The sequence below is a fragment of the Cyprinus carpio genome, chromosome A19, assembly GCF_018340385.1.
Source record: "Cyprinus carpio isolate SPL01 chromosome A19, ASM1834038v1, whole genome shotgun sequence".
In the NCBI taxonomy this organism is placed as follows: domain Eukaryota; kingdom Metazoa; phylum Chordata; class Actinopteri; order Cypriniformes; family Cyprinidae; genus Cyprinus; species Cyprinus carpio.
In genome coordinates this window covers 18,569,438-18,581,678 of record NC_056590.1, presented here as the reverse complement: position 1 = coordinate 18,581,678, position 12,241 = coordinate 18,569,438, and the positions used below count along the sequence as shown (strand labels likewise).

General features: G+C 35.4%; 1 protein-coding gene across 1 annotated transcript; it reads left to right on the top strand.

Annotated features, from left to right (window-relative positions):
- Nucleotides 1-622: 622 nt before the first annotated feature.
- On the top strand, nt 623-7,942 carry LOC109100235 (lysosomal-associated transmembrane protein 4B-like). The gene is made up of 7 exons (XM_042776884.1): nt 623-917; nt 2,060-2,177; nt 3,100-3,173; nt 3,443-3,565; nt 3,651-3,749; nt 4,787-4,882; nt 7,424-7,942. The coding sequence occupies exons 1-7, from the start codon at nt 825-827 to the stop codon at nt 7,496-7,498; spliced, it is 678 nt and encodes a 225-aa protein (XP_042632818.1). The 5' UTR covers nt 623-824; the 3' UTR covers nt 7,499-7,942.
- Nucleotides 7,943-12,241: the final 4,299 nt, after the last annotated feature.

Sequence of the window (12,241 nt, the reverse complement as noted above, 5' to 3'; positions counted from 1 at the left end):
ACCCTGAAGATTACATGAACACTTTTGTAACCAAGGGAGAATAAGTCTGAAGACATGTTTGCTCTGGTTTTACTTATGTTTTTCATATCCACGTGTAACTCCTGTCACTATGGATAGTTTGTCACTATAAAGATTTAAACAGGTGTATGATGTAGATCATAAATTAAGATAAACTAAAAAAAAAAAGGGAGATCTTAATAAAATATCAGTTGTTTTTCCTAGACAGCCATGTCTAGTTTAAGCAAAGAAGCTTAAACTTAATATCATATATCTTCAGGTTGGGGCAAGTTTATTTTATTTATATATTTATGTTTGTTAATATGTTTAAACTGTTATCAGTTTAATACAATTTATTATTTACAATATTTGTCAGGCAAAATGTTTTGTATTTTAAGTGTTTAATATATTATTTTTTTGTTTAATGTTTACTTTTCTGTTTACATTTTACAGATAAACCGAGATTTCACTGTGACAGTAGTATGACAATATTGTTGTCTCAAAAGGTCACAACTGTATCTTCTTAAATGTTTTACATCCCCCTCAAAAATAAATATGCACAGCGAGCTGCACCAGCGGGCACATGACGTCACGCTAAATCCCCCTCCGGTCACGTGGTGCGGAGATGAGCTGGATTAATGCAGCGCTGGGGAACGACGGGACGGTAACGGGAAACGGAAACAACTCGGGATTTAACGGCGACCGAATGCTGCGACGGTGAGCTGTAGCTCTCAAAATCCATCGATTTATATTAATAAAAAATAATAATATTGCTTCGAGCTAAAAAGGCATACATGAACTAGCTCGTGCTGTTTTTGGACGGAACAATGATTTCTCCGTGGGACAGATGGTACACGACCAGCTGCTGCCTGTGCTGTCATGTACGGACGGGCACCATTATCCTGGGCATCTGGTATATGGTGAGTCAATACAACTCTTATATTAAATAACATATATATATATTTATAGCCATTCTGTTTATTTTTATATCCAACAAAAACTATTATGAATATGATTAACGTTAGTAAGTAATAATTGTATTAGTAGAATTCTAATTGAACCTATCTAGACAGCATCTTTGAGCATCCTAAAAAATCTTGTGTGTTACCTATCTAGACAGCATTTTTGAGCATCCTAAAGGTTTGATGTTCAAAATTCTGCACACATCTATATGATGCCCAATAATATTGTCTTGGAAATCGTGCTTGTGCCATAGACAACACTGTTGCCAGAACATCAATACAGAATTAAAGAGAAAATCTGAGACGCATTAAATAATTTAACTACTAAATGTTACCATTGTTACTCCGATGATGTCATACTTCCACCTAGTCTTAATCTAAAAGCTGAGGCTTATTTTAGAAACCAGAACCCTTTTACCTGGTATAAATAGAAAAGTAATCTTATGCCGAAACTGTTACTAAAGGACATTTTGTCTTAGCAAACAAATATAGGAGATATAAATAAACAGCAGCGAATATTCTGGTCACCTCCAGTTTCTTCTGCACTGCGAGGAACAGCAGAATTCATTAACCTAAAACCTACAGTGATGTTTATTGACACAGAAAGGAAAGTGCAGTCACAGACAAAACATTATCAGAGACAAAACAAATCTGACTATACTATTTTGGTCTGGAAAGTAAAAACAAAACATCACAAAAAGTTTAATATGTAGAGCTAACAGCGTAATAAGGCTGATGGGACTATTTTGGTTTGGTCTGGAAAGTCAAAACTTTTCAGCAGGTTTAGTATTATATATAATTTCTAAATATATATGTTATATATTTTTTTAATTTTATTGTAAATATATTTAATTATATATATATATATATAGAGAGAGAGAGAGAGAGAGAGACAGAATTTTAATATGTTAATGTGGCATATATTATAATATATTATGCACATACTTCAGACTGTATGTTAATACTTCACACAAGATATTAATGAAAAACTGAACAGTAAACTTTAATCTGATCAATTTATTTCAAAACTTTTCAATTGATGTTGTTTGTTTTCACCCAATTTATATATATATATTATAAGTAATCTCTGTCCTTTTCAGCTGATCAATGCAGTGGTTTTGTTAATCCTGTTGTCGGCTCTCAATGACCCAGTCCAGTACCACTACCACCTCACCAGCTCCGAACTCGGCACGGATCTGGATGTCATGGACGATGCAAGTACGTTTGAGTCATATAATCCCCCATAGTTATTAAATTCCAGTATGAGCAAACAAGTCATCATCAATTTTTTAAGTTCAGCAATAGCTCAAAGGCTGCTATCGTATTTCCTGGTGATATCAGCGCTGCTGTCTGTGCAGCTATAGATTCTGGCTCCGGTGACTTTGATTAAAACTGTCTCTCATCAGCAGGATTTAAACTATGATTCCTTGTAATTGGTCTGGGCAGCTTTGCATCTGTCCTCTGTTATATGAAGCCTGTTTTGTAATAGGCGCTGAAGTAGACAGAGTACGGTGGAGTGTCCTTTAACATATGCAGTGGATTAACTGGAGGGGGCTCTGTTTCAAAGACCAGCGCCACTAGCTCAATGTACTTACAGTATTGAGAGCATGAGCAGCTCATAATAATTTGATAAGGTTACAGCCTCCCAATCAAAAGTGTCAGAGAGTAAGTGTGTAATAGTTTTTCGGGATGTTAGTGATAATATGACACACTCTAAAAAAAAAAAGGGAAATTATAAACTAAGGCCAGAAATCTTCCTGTTCAAACAATCTCTCTTCTGAAAACTACAGGAGTTAGTTCACTTGTTCTCCTCCACTGTGTGCTTACCAGGCTGTTATATTATCTGTAAAGCTTCTTTGCATGCTGCTTTGTTTGTATTTCTCAATAATATATGAGATATGCCTGTGTTTTGGAAAGAATGAGAGTCTGGCGGCTGTTTTGGAAACACAGCGCTGTAGATAGAAGGTCAGGTAACTAGTTCATGGTGCCTGTGACGTCTTGTGAGCACTAGGCTGAACTACTAGAATTTTAACTTAGGCAGGCAATGTTACCGGCTCATATGTCACTATCTAGCCTTTTCTTTTTCTAGATTGTACATCAATATTGTGCAGATCTGATGTCGCGTGTCTTTCCTCCACAGACATGTGTATCGCTGCTGCAATCTCATTGCTGATGATTTTGATTTGTGGGATGGCGACCTACGGTGCATATAAGGTTTGGCAACTTGCTTGTTAAATGGGTTATTCACCTAAAAATGAAAGTTTTGTCATTATTTACCCACCATCACCATGAGACTTTCTTTCTTGCGTTGAACTCAAATGCAGGGGTGAGCTAATAAAACAGAACATTCCTTTGGGCTTAAAGGATGCTTTGAAACTCATTAAATAAGACTATTTATGACGATTCCGCTAAATTAATAAATGCAAATGCTTAATCCATCAGTTTGTGCTGCATAGTAAAATGATTTCTTTCTTTTCTTTCAGCAACATGCTGCATGGATCATTCCTTTCTTCTGCTACCAGATCTTTGACTTTGCTCTTAACACACTGGTAGCGATAAGTGTTGTCGTTTACCCCAACACTATACAGGACTATCTTCAGCAGCTGGTAAGGATCTGATCTGACTATTGCAGATCTGATATTGCAAAGTATAATTCTGTTTTTGACTTGATGTGTCTTTATGTTTTAACAGCCTGGGACCTTTCCATATAAAGAGGACTTGATGTCCACAAACAACATGTGCCTAGTATTAGCAGTGCTTCTCTTTGTTGGATGCATCTTAGCCTTTAAGGTATAGCAAAACAACTGTACTGCTTTCCCTTTATTGTGATCTGCCAGATCATTTTTGGTTCGCTAAAGCTAGATGTGATGCACAGTAGCCTGCAAGATGACTGTGAATATGACTGCTTCAGACAAACACTGTTGTCCTTCTAGAAGCCTGACTATAGATGTGATACAGATCGCTTTATGACAGCATGCACGCATTAGAGAGAGGCAGATTACTCTGCTGGGATAAACACAGTGTGCTAAAATTAACCTCTTTGCTTGCTTCCCTTGCTGTTACATGCATGACGGTCTAATAGGTTGTTTATTGCATTGCGATCTGTCTAAATCAAGCTGAATGCCTCTAAGAATGATCATTATCATTGAATTTAGAGGTAAATGTGTTGAAAACATAGTTCTTACTGTCAATTTTACTAAAGGAGTGAATTTCTTGAACAGTAAAACCAGATATTAGTTTGACATTTTTTTTTTTTTATATTAGTCATGGGCCAGTTGCATAAACATAGTCACCACGTTAAGACTGACTAGCACTCTTACTTTTCAGATTCAAAGCAGATCAGTCTATCATGTAAATGTATTCATGTAAACAATTATGACCAGTCTTGCAGAAAAAAAAAAGAGGTGTCAAAATATTAAGACTAGTCTAAGCAGTTTATGGAACCGACCATAGCATTGTATTCATTTTGCATTTTTGGGTGAAATATTTCTCTAACATAAATGCAAAAAGATAAAAGGTTATGATTATAAATGAAGAAGAAAAAAAGCAAGGTGACCAGTTATAGCATATTAAACATACACCTTACCTCATACTTTCACTGTGTGAGTAATTTAAACAAACTTTTATTTTAAATGAAAAAATCTTAATGTTTATGTTATTTGTCCCATATGTTCTTGTTATAATTTTTTTGCCATCTGGAAATTAAATAGTGTAGACAAGGCACTGTATCTTTGACTCATTATATTTATTGTTTAAACCATATGCACATGATTTATGGTGGTGTTTTATTTAGCATCAACTACTGTTCTTTCTCTTTTTTTCTTTAGGCTTACCTTATTGCCTGTGTGTGGAACTGCTACAGATACGTCAGTGGAAGAAGCACTACAGAGGTCCTGGTTTATGTCACCACAAATGACACTACAGTAAGTCAGAGGTTTATTTGTACGTTCACTGTTAAATGGAGTCTTGTTTCTTTACACTCACATTTGCAGATGTCTCCATAATGACCACACATAAACTAAATGCGGTTCTTTTGAACTTTTTTCCCCTTATTTTACCAGAATCTTGGAAAAATGTATCATAGTTTCCAGAGAAAATATAAAGCAGCACAACTGTATCCAACAGTACTTAAAAATAAAAGACTGGAGTAAAAGCTAAAAATTCAGTTTTGCCATCACGGGAATAAATTACATTTTAAAATAATGTATTTTTGATCAAATAAATGCATTCTTGGTGAGCATAAGAGACTTCTTTAAAACACACACACATAAAAAAACTTACAGACTCACTCCAAACATTTTGAATGGTTGTGTAATTAGGGATACTTTTATTATGATTTGGACAATCAGATTCAGAATCATGGATCAGTGAGTGAAATGTGAATTGAGTAGTATCTGAAAGGCTAATTCAGTGAGTTAGACCATTGATCTCAAGACACATTCGTAAGCCTTCTCAGTCGATTCACTGAAAAGAATTGATCCACACAAGTCATTCGTTCACAAATCAGGCTAAACTGGTCATGATGCATATGTCAGCAAAAGAATGCAAGTGTTTAAGTACCATTAACCAAACTAAATATAATGAAAATCATCCGGTTTGGTTCCTGGCCCAACACCTGATTCAGTCATGAAAACAGTCTCATGTAGTCTGCTATAGAGTTTATCTTTGCACAGCTATAGGGGATGCACAGATCTTGATGACGGTCTCCTCATGTCCTGTGTATTGTTGAGTCAGTGTTTATGAAGGGCATTAGAGAGGACAATGTGCTGTGTTCCTCTACTGCCTCTAATCCCGCCACTGTCTGGCTGTCTGACGTAATCCCGTCCTGCTTCTCTGTTGACTCTCAAAGCCCTCCAGTCACTGACAACTCACATGTATGAAGAATTACATTTAATGCATCCTGAGCTGAGAATGTGATCCCCTCAGGGCATTCATGACCATATTACTAATTAGCTCACCTTTTCATAACAGAATGTTTTTGGTTGGTGTTTCTGTATAGGCAGGATGACTTTTTCTGTCCAGTGACAGACACCATTTACATTTTAGGTGAAGGCATTTAGGAGACCTCTTACCAAGAGTGGCTTAAAATACTTTTTTTTTTTTTACTTTAGCTTTATGTCTGACACAGCCATGGTTTACAGATTGCTAGAAGCAACAATTACATTTATTTTTTTAAGTGTATTTTTACATATGGAAACAGTAAGAAATTAGGAAATTATGAAGAGAGAAAGATGGAATTTTGGGCGTGATGCAGGCAGGATTCGAACCTGCTTCTTCTGCTTGAGCACCATAGATCAATGACTATTCTCAGAATACATACTTCCATGCTACTTTTATTATATCTTCAGTATATACCATGTATACTATGCCAGGGTCATTATTACTGTTAAAATTAACAACATCAACAACTTAATTTATTTCAGCTAGTTGCCAATTCAACATTTCTAATTTTCATTAAGTTTATCTTGAAGCACTAAAACAACTAAAACTAAAACTTAATAATAAAAAAAGTTATATATGAAAAAAAAACCCACAAAATTTTAACTTGAACTAAAATAACATCTGATTCAATATATTAACAAAATAATATTATATCCAGGATATTTAATAAGTATGTACAGATTGTTCATTTTCTTTAAGAAATACACAGATGTACAGAGCCCCCGAACATGACATGAAAAAGAAAAAAATAGTCATGACCACAAATTAAGAATTTTCTTGCACAACTTATTAATTCATGGTCACATTTGATCAGTTTGGTCCCTAGATTTGATTACGTGGCCACATTGTATTAATTTATTTCCTTATTTGAATTAAGTCATGGCCACACTGTACTAAATTGTTCCCTTGTTTTAAGTTAATTAAATCGTGATTTAACTAAAAATGAGGGAACAAATGAATAAGTTGTGGAAAATTAATTCTCAGTTTGTGGCCTTTTTGTTCCAACATGATATTGTTTTTTTGTTTTTTTCAATCTGAATATGCAGGGCTCTGTATGGATGACCTGCCACATTTGCCAAAATATGCAGCAGCTGACTAGAATAATGTATCCCACAATGCAATACTGTTAACTTGACCCATTATGTCCAGTGGGACAAATCAGACATGACTTCTTGACTCATTATGTTGATTGAGACATTTCTACACAAAATTGGATTATAAAATGCAGAGTAACATTTTATTTTATTTCCAAGATGAACGTGACAAAGTCATATGAATTTTTTTTTTAACTTTTTATTTTGCATAATATGTTCTGTTTCATATACTATATTTTGAGATAGTTTGCAGTTCATAGGATAATCTGCACAGTATTCAGTTAGCAGTAAGCTTCAAGACAAACATTGCTAACGTGTCTTTAGCATGTGTGCTAATGGCTAAATATTGTGTCTTGTTTAATCTAAGAACATAGGGAAATACAACAGAAATACGGAAAGCATTTACTAATGTTACTGCTTTACTTTCAGGTACTACTTCCACCCTACGAGGAGACAGTCGCCATTCCACCGAAGGATCCCCCTCCCCAGTACATTTCAGCTTGAGAATCAACCCTTCTCTAACTATGCTCCTCCCAAACCTACTCCAGAGAAACACACTCCGTCACAGTAGCCCATTCCGTTGTCCCGGTCTCCTGTTTGTCGCTGTGTGACGTAAGTCTCCTCTCTGGAGGCAGCAGTATGACTTTGAGACGCCCTTCCCTCGACGAGGCTGCCCAGCTGTCCTGGCAACCCAACGCTGTGTGTCACCTCCAATCTGATTTGCACTTTCGGCGATTATCTGCTGGCCTTTTTAATACTGTGAATTTCTCAGTAGTGTTATTGTCTACTGATATACCTGAGATTTGAATGCGGCGTGCATGATAAACACGGGAGTTACGTAAGAGCACTTTTTTGAAATGGGAATTACCTAGAAACGTACTGAATGTAAGAAGCCGGCATTTTCACTTTAATTTCGTTGTACTGTGCGAAATAAAAATGACAAGTTTTTATTCAGACTATAACTAAATTAGTTGTAAAAAAAAAAGCAAGCAATTCTACACCATTTTATCTAACAAAGTGAAATCTTTCAAGTCTTCCTTTATACACAGTGTCCCAAAACATGATGCAATCGTTGATTAATATTCTCTTTCAGTCAATCAAATGCTAATTGTTGTATATACTTGATAACATTGGTTTAGATGTGAAATCAAGTAGATTTGAATGATTTTATGGACTGTTTCAAGCATCATGGGGGTCTGACTTCAAATTAAAGGACTTGTCACTTGTTTACTTAAAAAAAAAAAAAAAAAAAGAAGCAAATACTTGGGTTAAGGTGCCATCACATTTACCATTTTTTCAACAGGAATCCATGCGATTAGGAATTTAGTTTCCCCATTAAAAGATTTAAGAACATTAAGTTTGGCACACAAATACGCCACGAACAAAAGCTGCACGGTTTAAAAAAATACTTCTTTAACAACTCTTCATAAAACACCACAACACTAACAACACACAACAAACCACTTTTTTTTTTTGTCTCAAAATTTGTCTAAAATTTTGGTAATGTAAATGCATCTTTATAGTTGAGGCACTTAGAATGGAAGTGAATTGGGCCAGTCTGTTAAAGTTCAAATACTTACTTTATTGCTTTCAATAGCATCACCGGACGACGTTAACATGATTTCAATGTGAAAAAAAATCACAAACTTTCTCTGTGAAGTTATATCCCATTTTACAGTTTAACCCCTAAATTGGCAAAAAAAAAAATGTAAATAGCTTTACAGCTCAAACAATACACCGGTTTCCACAGAAATATTAAAGTGCTTTCATAAAATTAGAAGCTTCACATTTAAAATCCTTTAAAAATATATCCATTCACTTCCATTGTAGGTGCCTGACATACCTTGATTTGTGCTGCTTTTTTTTTTTTTTTTTAAGAAAACCAGAACATTTTGGTGGTAATCAACATTATGCCACAAATGCTGTCAACTGATCTCGTCTTGCATTGAACCAGAAAGTGCTCAGTGAAGAAATGAAAATCATGGGTGTTAGGAAATCATTTTTGTCATTTGGTGAAGATCCATGCTCCTGTTCAGAGAAGTAGAATAACTTTTCTATCATCATCACTAGGTTACAGTCTGTGGCTGCAGACTGCAATGTTTTTGCACATATGAATATTATTAATTTGTGTTAATGTCTGTGATGTGTTAATCAGTAAATGGTGACCCCGGACGGTAGATTAGCTTGTAGCTGAGTTCAGACGACTTGGCATCTCCCCCAGTCACCTTCTAGCTCAAAGTAGCTTCTGTTATTGGGAACATTTTTGATTTTTATATACAGTGGCTATGCAAGGGTATTTTGTAACATGTATCCATAGCTGAAAATGACTATATGCTTACATTTATTCATCATGGTAACATTAGGTATAGAAGCATTAATAAATGTGTTAGACATTGATAGATGTAGGAATTTTCTTTCATTGTTCTGTGCGTAGATTTTGTCTTCAATCCAGCATCTTTGAATCAGCTTCATATAAGCAGTTTTATCATGAAATACATTATGTGTATTTGGAATATTGCTTTTGGTATCCATTGTGACCTGTAAATTTTAGCATAATATTCTCACACTATTACTCATAAAATCTAAGTAATTATCACAAACGTAATTCTCAGAAACGCAGAGCAATGTCTGTCAGTAGGTAGAAGGCCTGTGAATGTTTGTCTTTGTCTTGTTACACATCCTGTATTGGGTTTACACTGGTTTATGTCTTTATTTCTAAACAATAAAATATTCCAGTAATCCTTTGTTATGGCTGCCTGATGTCTGCGGAAGTCCAGGGAGATCTGGGATATATCAGAGTGAACTGACTTCACAGTTATAGCGTGGCATTACCTTTGCTTGACCAGAGGAGATGGATTCACCTTCTTTCAGTTCTTCCTCGGTAGAAATAAAAGTGCATCTCAATAAATTATAATGTCACGGAAAACTTAATTTATTTCAGTAATTCAACTCAAATTGTGAAACTTGTGTATTAAATTCAGTGCACACAGACTGAAGTTTAAGTCTTTGGTTCTTTTAATTGTGATAATTTTGGCACACATTTAACAAAACCCCACCAATTCATTATGTCAACAAATTAGAATATGGTGACATGCCAATCAGCGAATCAACTCAAATGTTTTCTGAGTCTTCAAAATAGTCTCTCAGTTTGGTCACTAGGCTACACAATCATGGGGAAGACTGCTGATCTGACAGTTGTCCAGAAGACAATCATTGACACCCTTCACAAGGAGAGTGAGCCACAAACATTCATTGCCAAAGAAGCTGTTCACAGAGTGCTGTATCCAAGCATGTTAACAGAAAGTTCAGTGGAAGGAAAAAGTGTGGAAGAAAAAGATGCACAACCAACCGAGAGAACCGCATCCTTATGAGGATTGTCAAGCAAAATCGATTCAAGAATTTGAGTGAACTTCACAAGGAATGGACTGAGGCTGGGGTCAAGGCATCAAGAGCCACCACACACAGACGTGTCAAGGAATTTGGCTACAGTTGTTGTATTCCTCTTGTTAAGCCACTCCTGAACCACAGACAACGTCAGAGGCGTCTTACCTGGGCTAAGGAGAAGAACTGGACTGTTGCCCAGTGATCCAAAGTCCTCTTTTCAGATGAGAGCAAGTTTTATATTTCATCAGAAAAACAATACACTAGAGTCTGGAGGAAGGGTGCAGAAGTTCATAGCCCAAGTTGCTTGAAGTCCAGTGTTAAGTTTCCACAGTCTGTGATGATTTGGGGTGCAATGTCATCTGCTGGTGTTGGTCCATTGTGTTTTTTGAAAACCAAAGTCACTGCTCCGGTTTACCAAGAAATTCTGGAGCACTTCATACTTTCTTCTGCTGACCAGCAGTGCCACAAACTGATCACCTCCATGACACGCCGAATTGAGGCAGTAATTAAAGCAAAAGGAGCCCAAAACAATCCACTAACAACAATTAAAAAAATTTACATAAAATCAACAAACCCCAAATAAACCAAAAAAATACACTAAAAATGTATTTATTTATTTTTTTTGGACTTAAAAAAAGTATTCTAATTTGTTGAGATAGGTGGGTTTTTGTTAAATGTGATCCAAAATCATCACAATTAAAGTAACCAAAGACTTAAACTACTTCAGTCTGTGTGCATTGAATTTATTTAATACATGAGTTTCACAATTTGAGTTGAATTACTGAAACTAACTAAATAACTTTTCCATGACATTCAAATTTATTGAGATGCACCTGTACGTCAGGATTTTACCAATTACTTTGGTTAAAAGAATTTTATATATACATTTCATCTACTGACTGATTTTTGATAGTCCAAGGATACGGTCCTGGATGCTTTAGTAAATAAAAAAAATAAAAAACCTGCCTGAGGTCCTTTCTGAAGCACTGTTGTGATCTTGTGTAAATCACCCCAGTTCCCTGTTTATCCTTTCATTTTTGCAAGCTCACTGAACGTGCTCAGCTGAGGGTGATTATATCTATCTGTGAATTAGACTTCAAAACTGACTACACGTGACTGAGGAAACTGGGGCAATCACTTCAGTCAAGAGAGCATTTCTGCTCAAGTGCTTTAGGCTTGTCAGATTTTTATTTTGGTCTGAAAATCCTTAGGAGGAAAAAGTCATTGCAGCAGCACATTTCTAATGCCTCAGCCTCATCCCAATGTGCTCCCTTAAATCACAGAGGAATATGTTAACAAATTAAATCTTAAAATTAAAAGCATGAATACAATACAAAGAATTAAAAAACCCTCACAGACGGTTTCCTTGTTTAGAGAGTTTTTCAGTTATTTAAGTTACAATGGACAAATTATTCGGTAAATCCAATGATCTACCTGGTTTACACACTGCCTATTTATTGCCAAGACATAGCTACTGCAATGATACCATTTTCAATTTTAGTTTCAACAATTTATACATATTTTTCAAATTTAGTACTGGACTACAGAAATTTTCAAACCAAAATATAACACTGTATTCTTCTAAGAAAAAATTTAATTCACCCTGCACTGATAAAATGCTTTAACTGCAAAGCTAAGAATAAAATGCATTAAATATATAGCACCCTCTAGTGGCAAAATAGTAATACATATTGATGGTGTGAATGTCTTCACCCCACCGCTGTGGCTCAAGCTGAATTCACAGCACACATAAACATTGAAAATATTCTGTTCATCCTCTTAACAAATTGGGACAAATAAACATATCCCAAGAGCATATCAAGGATTCCAGAAACAGATATCAAGTTAATCTTTTTTTTAATA

Coding starts and splice junctions, on each gene's coding strand:
- LOC109100235 (XM_042776884.1), top strand. CDS start 825: ATGATTTCTCCGTGGGACAGATGGTACACGACCAGCTGCTGCCTGTGC. Junction 3,566..3,650: donor AGGACTATCTTCAGCAGCTG/GTAAGGATCTGA, acceptor ATGTTTTAACAG/CCTGGGACCTTTCCATATAA. Junction 4,883..7,423: donor TCACCACAAATGACACTACA/GTAAGTCAGAGG, acceptor CTTTACTTTCAG/GTACTACTTCCACCCTACGA.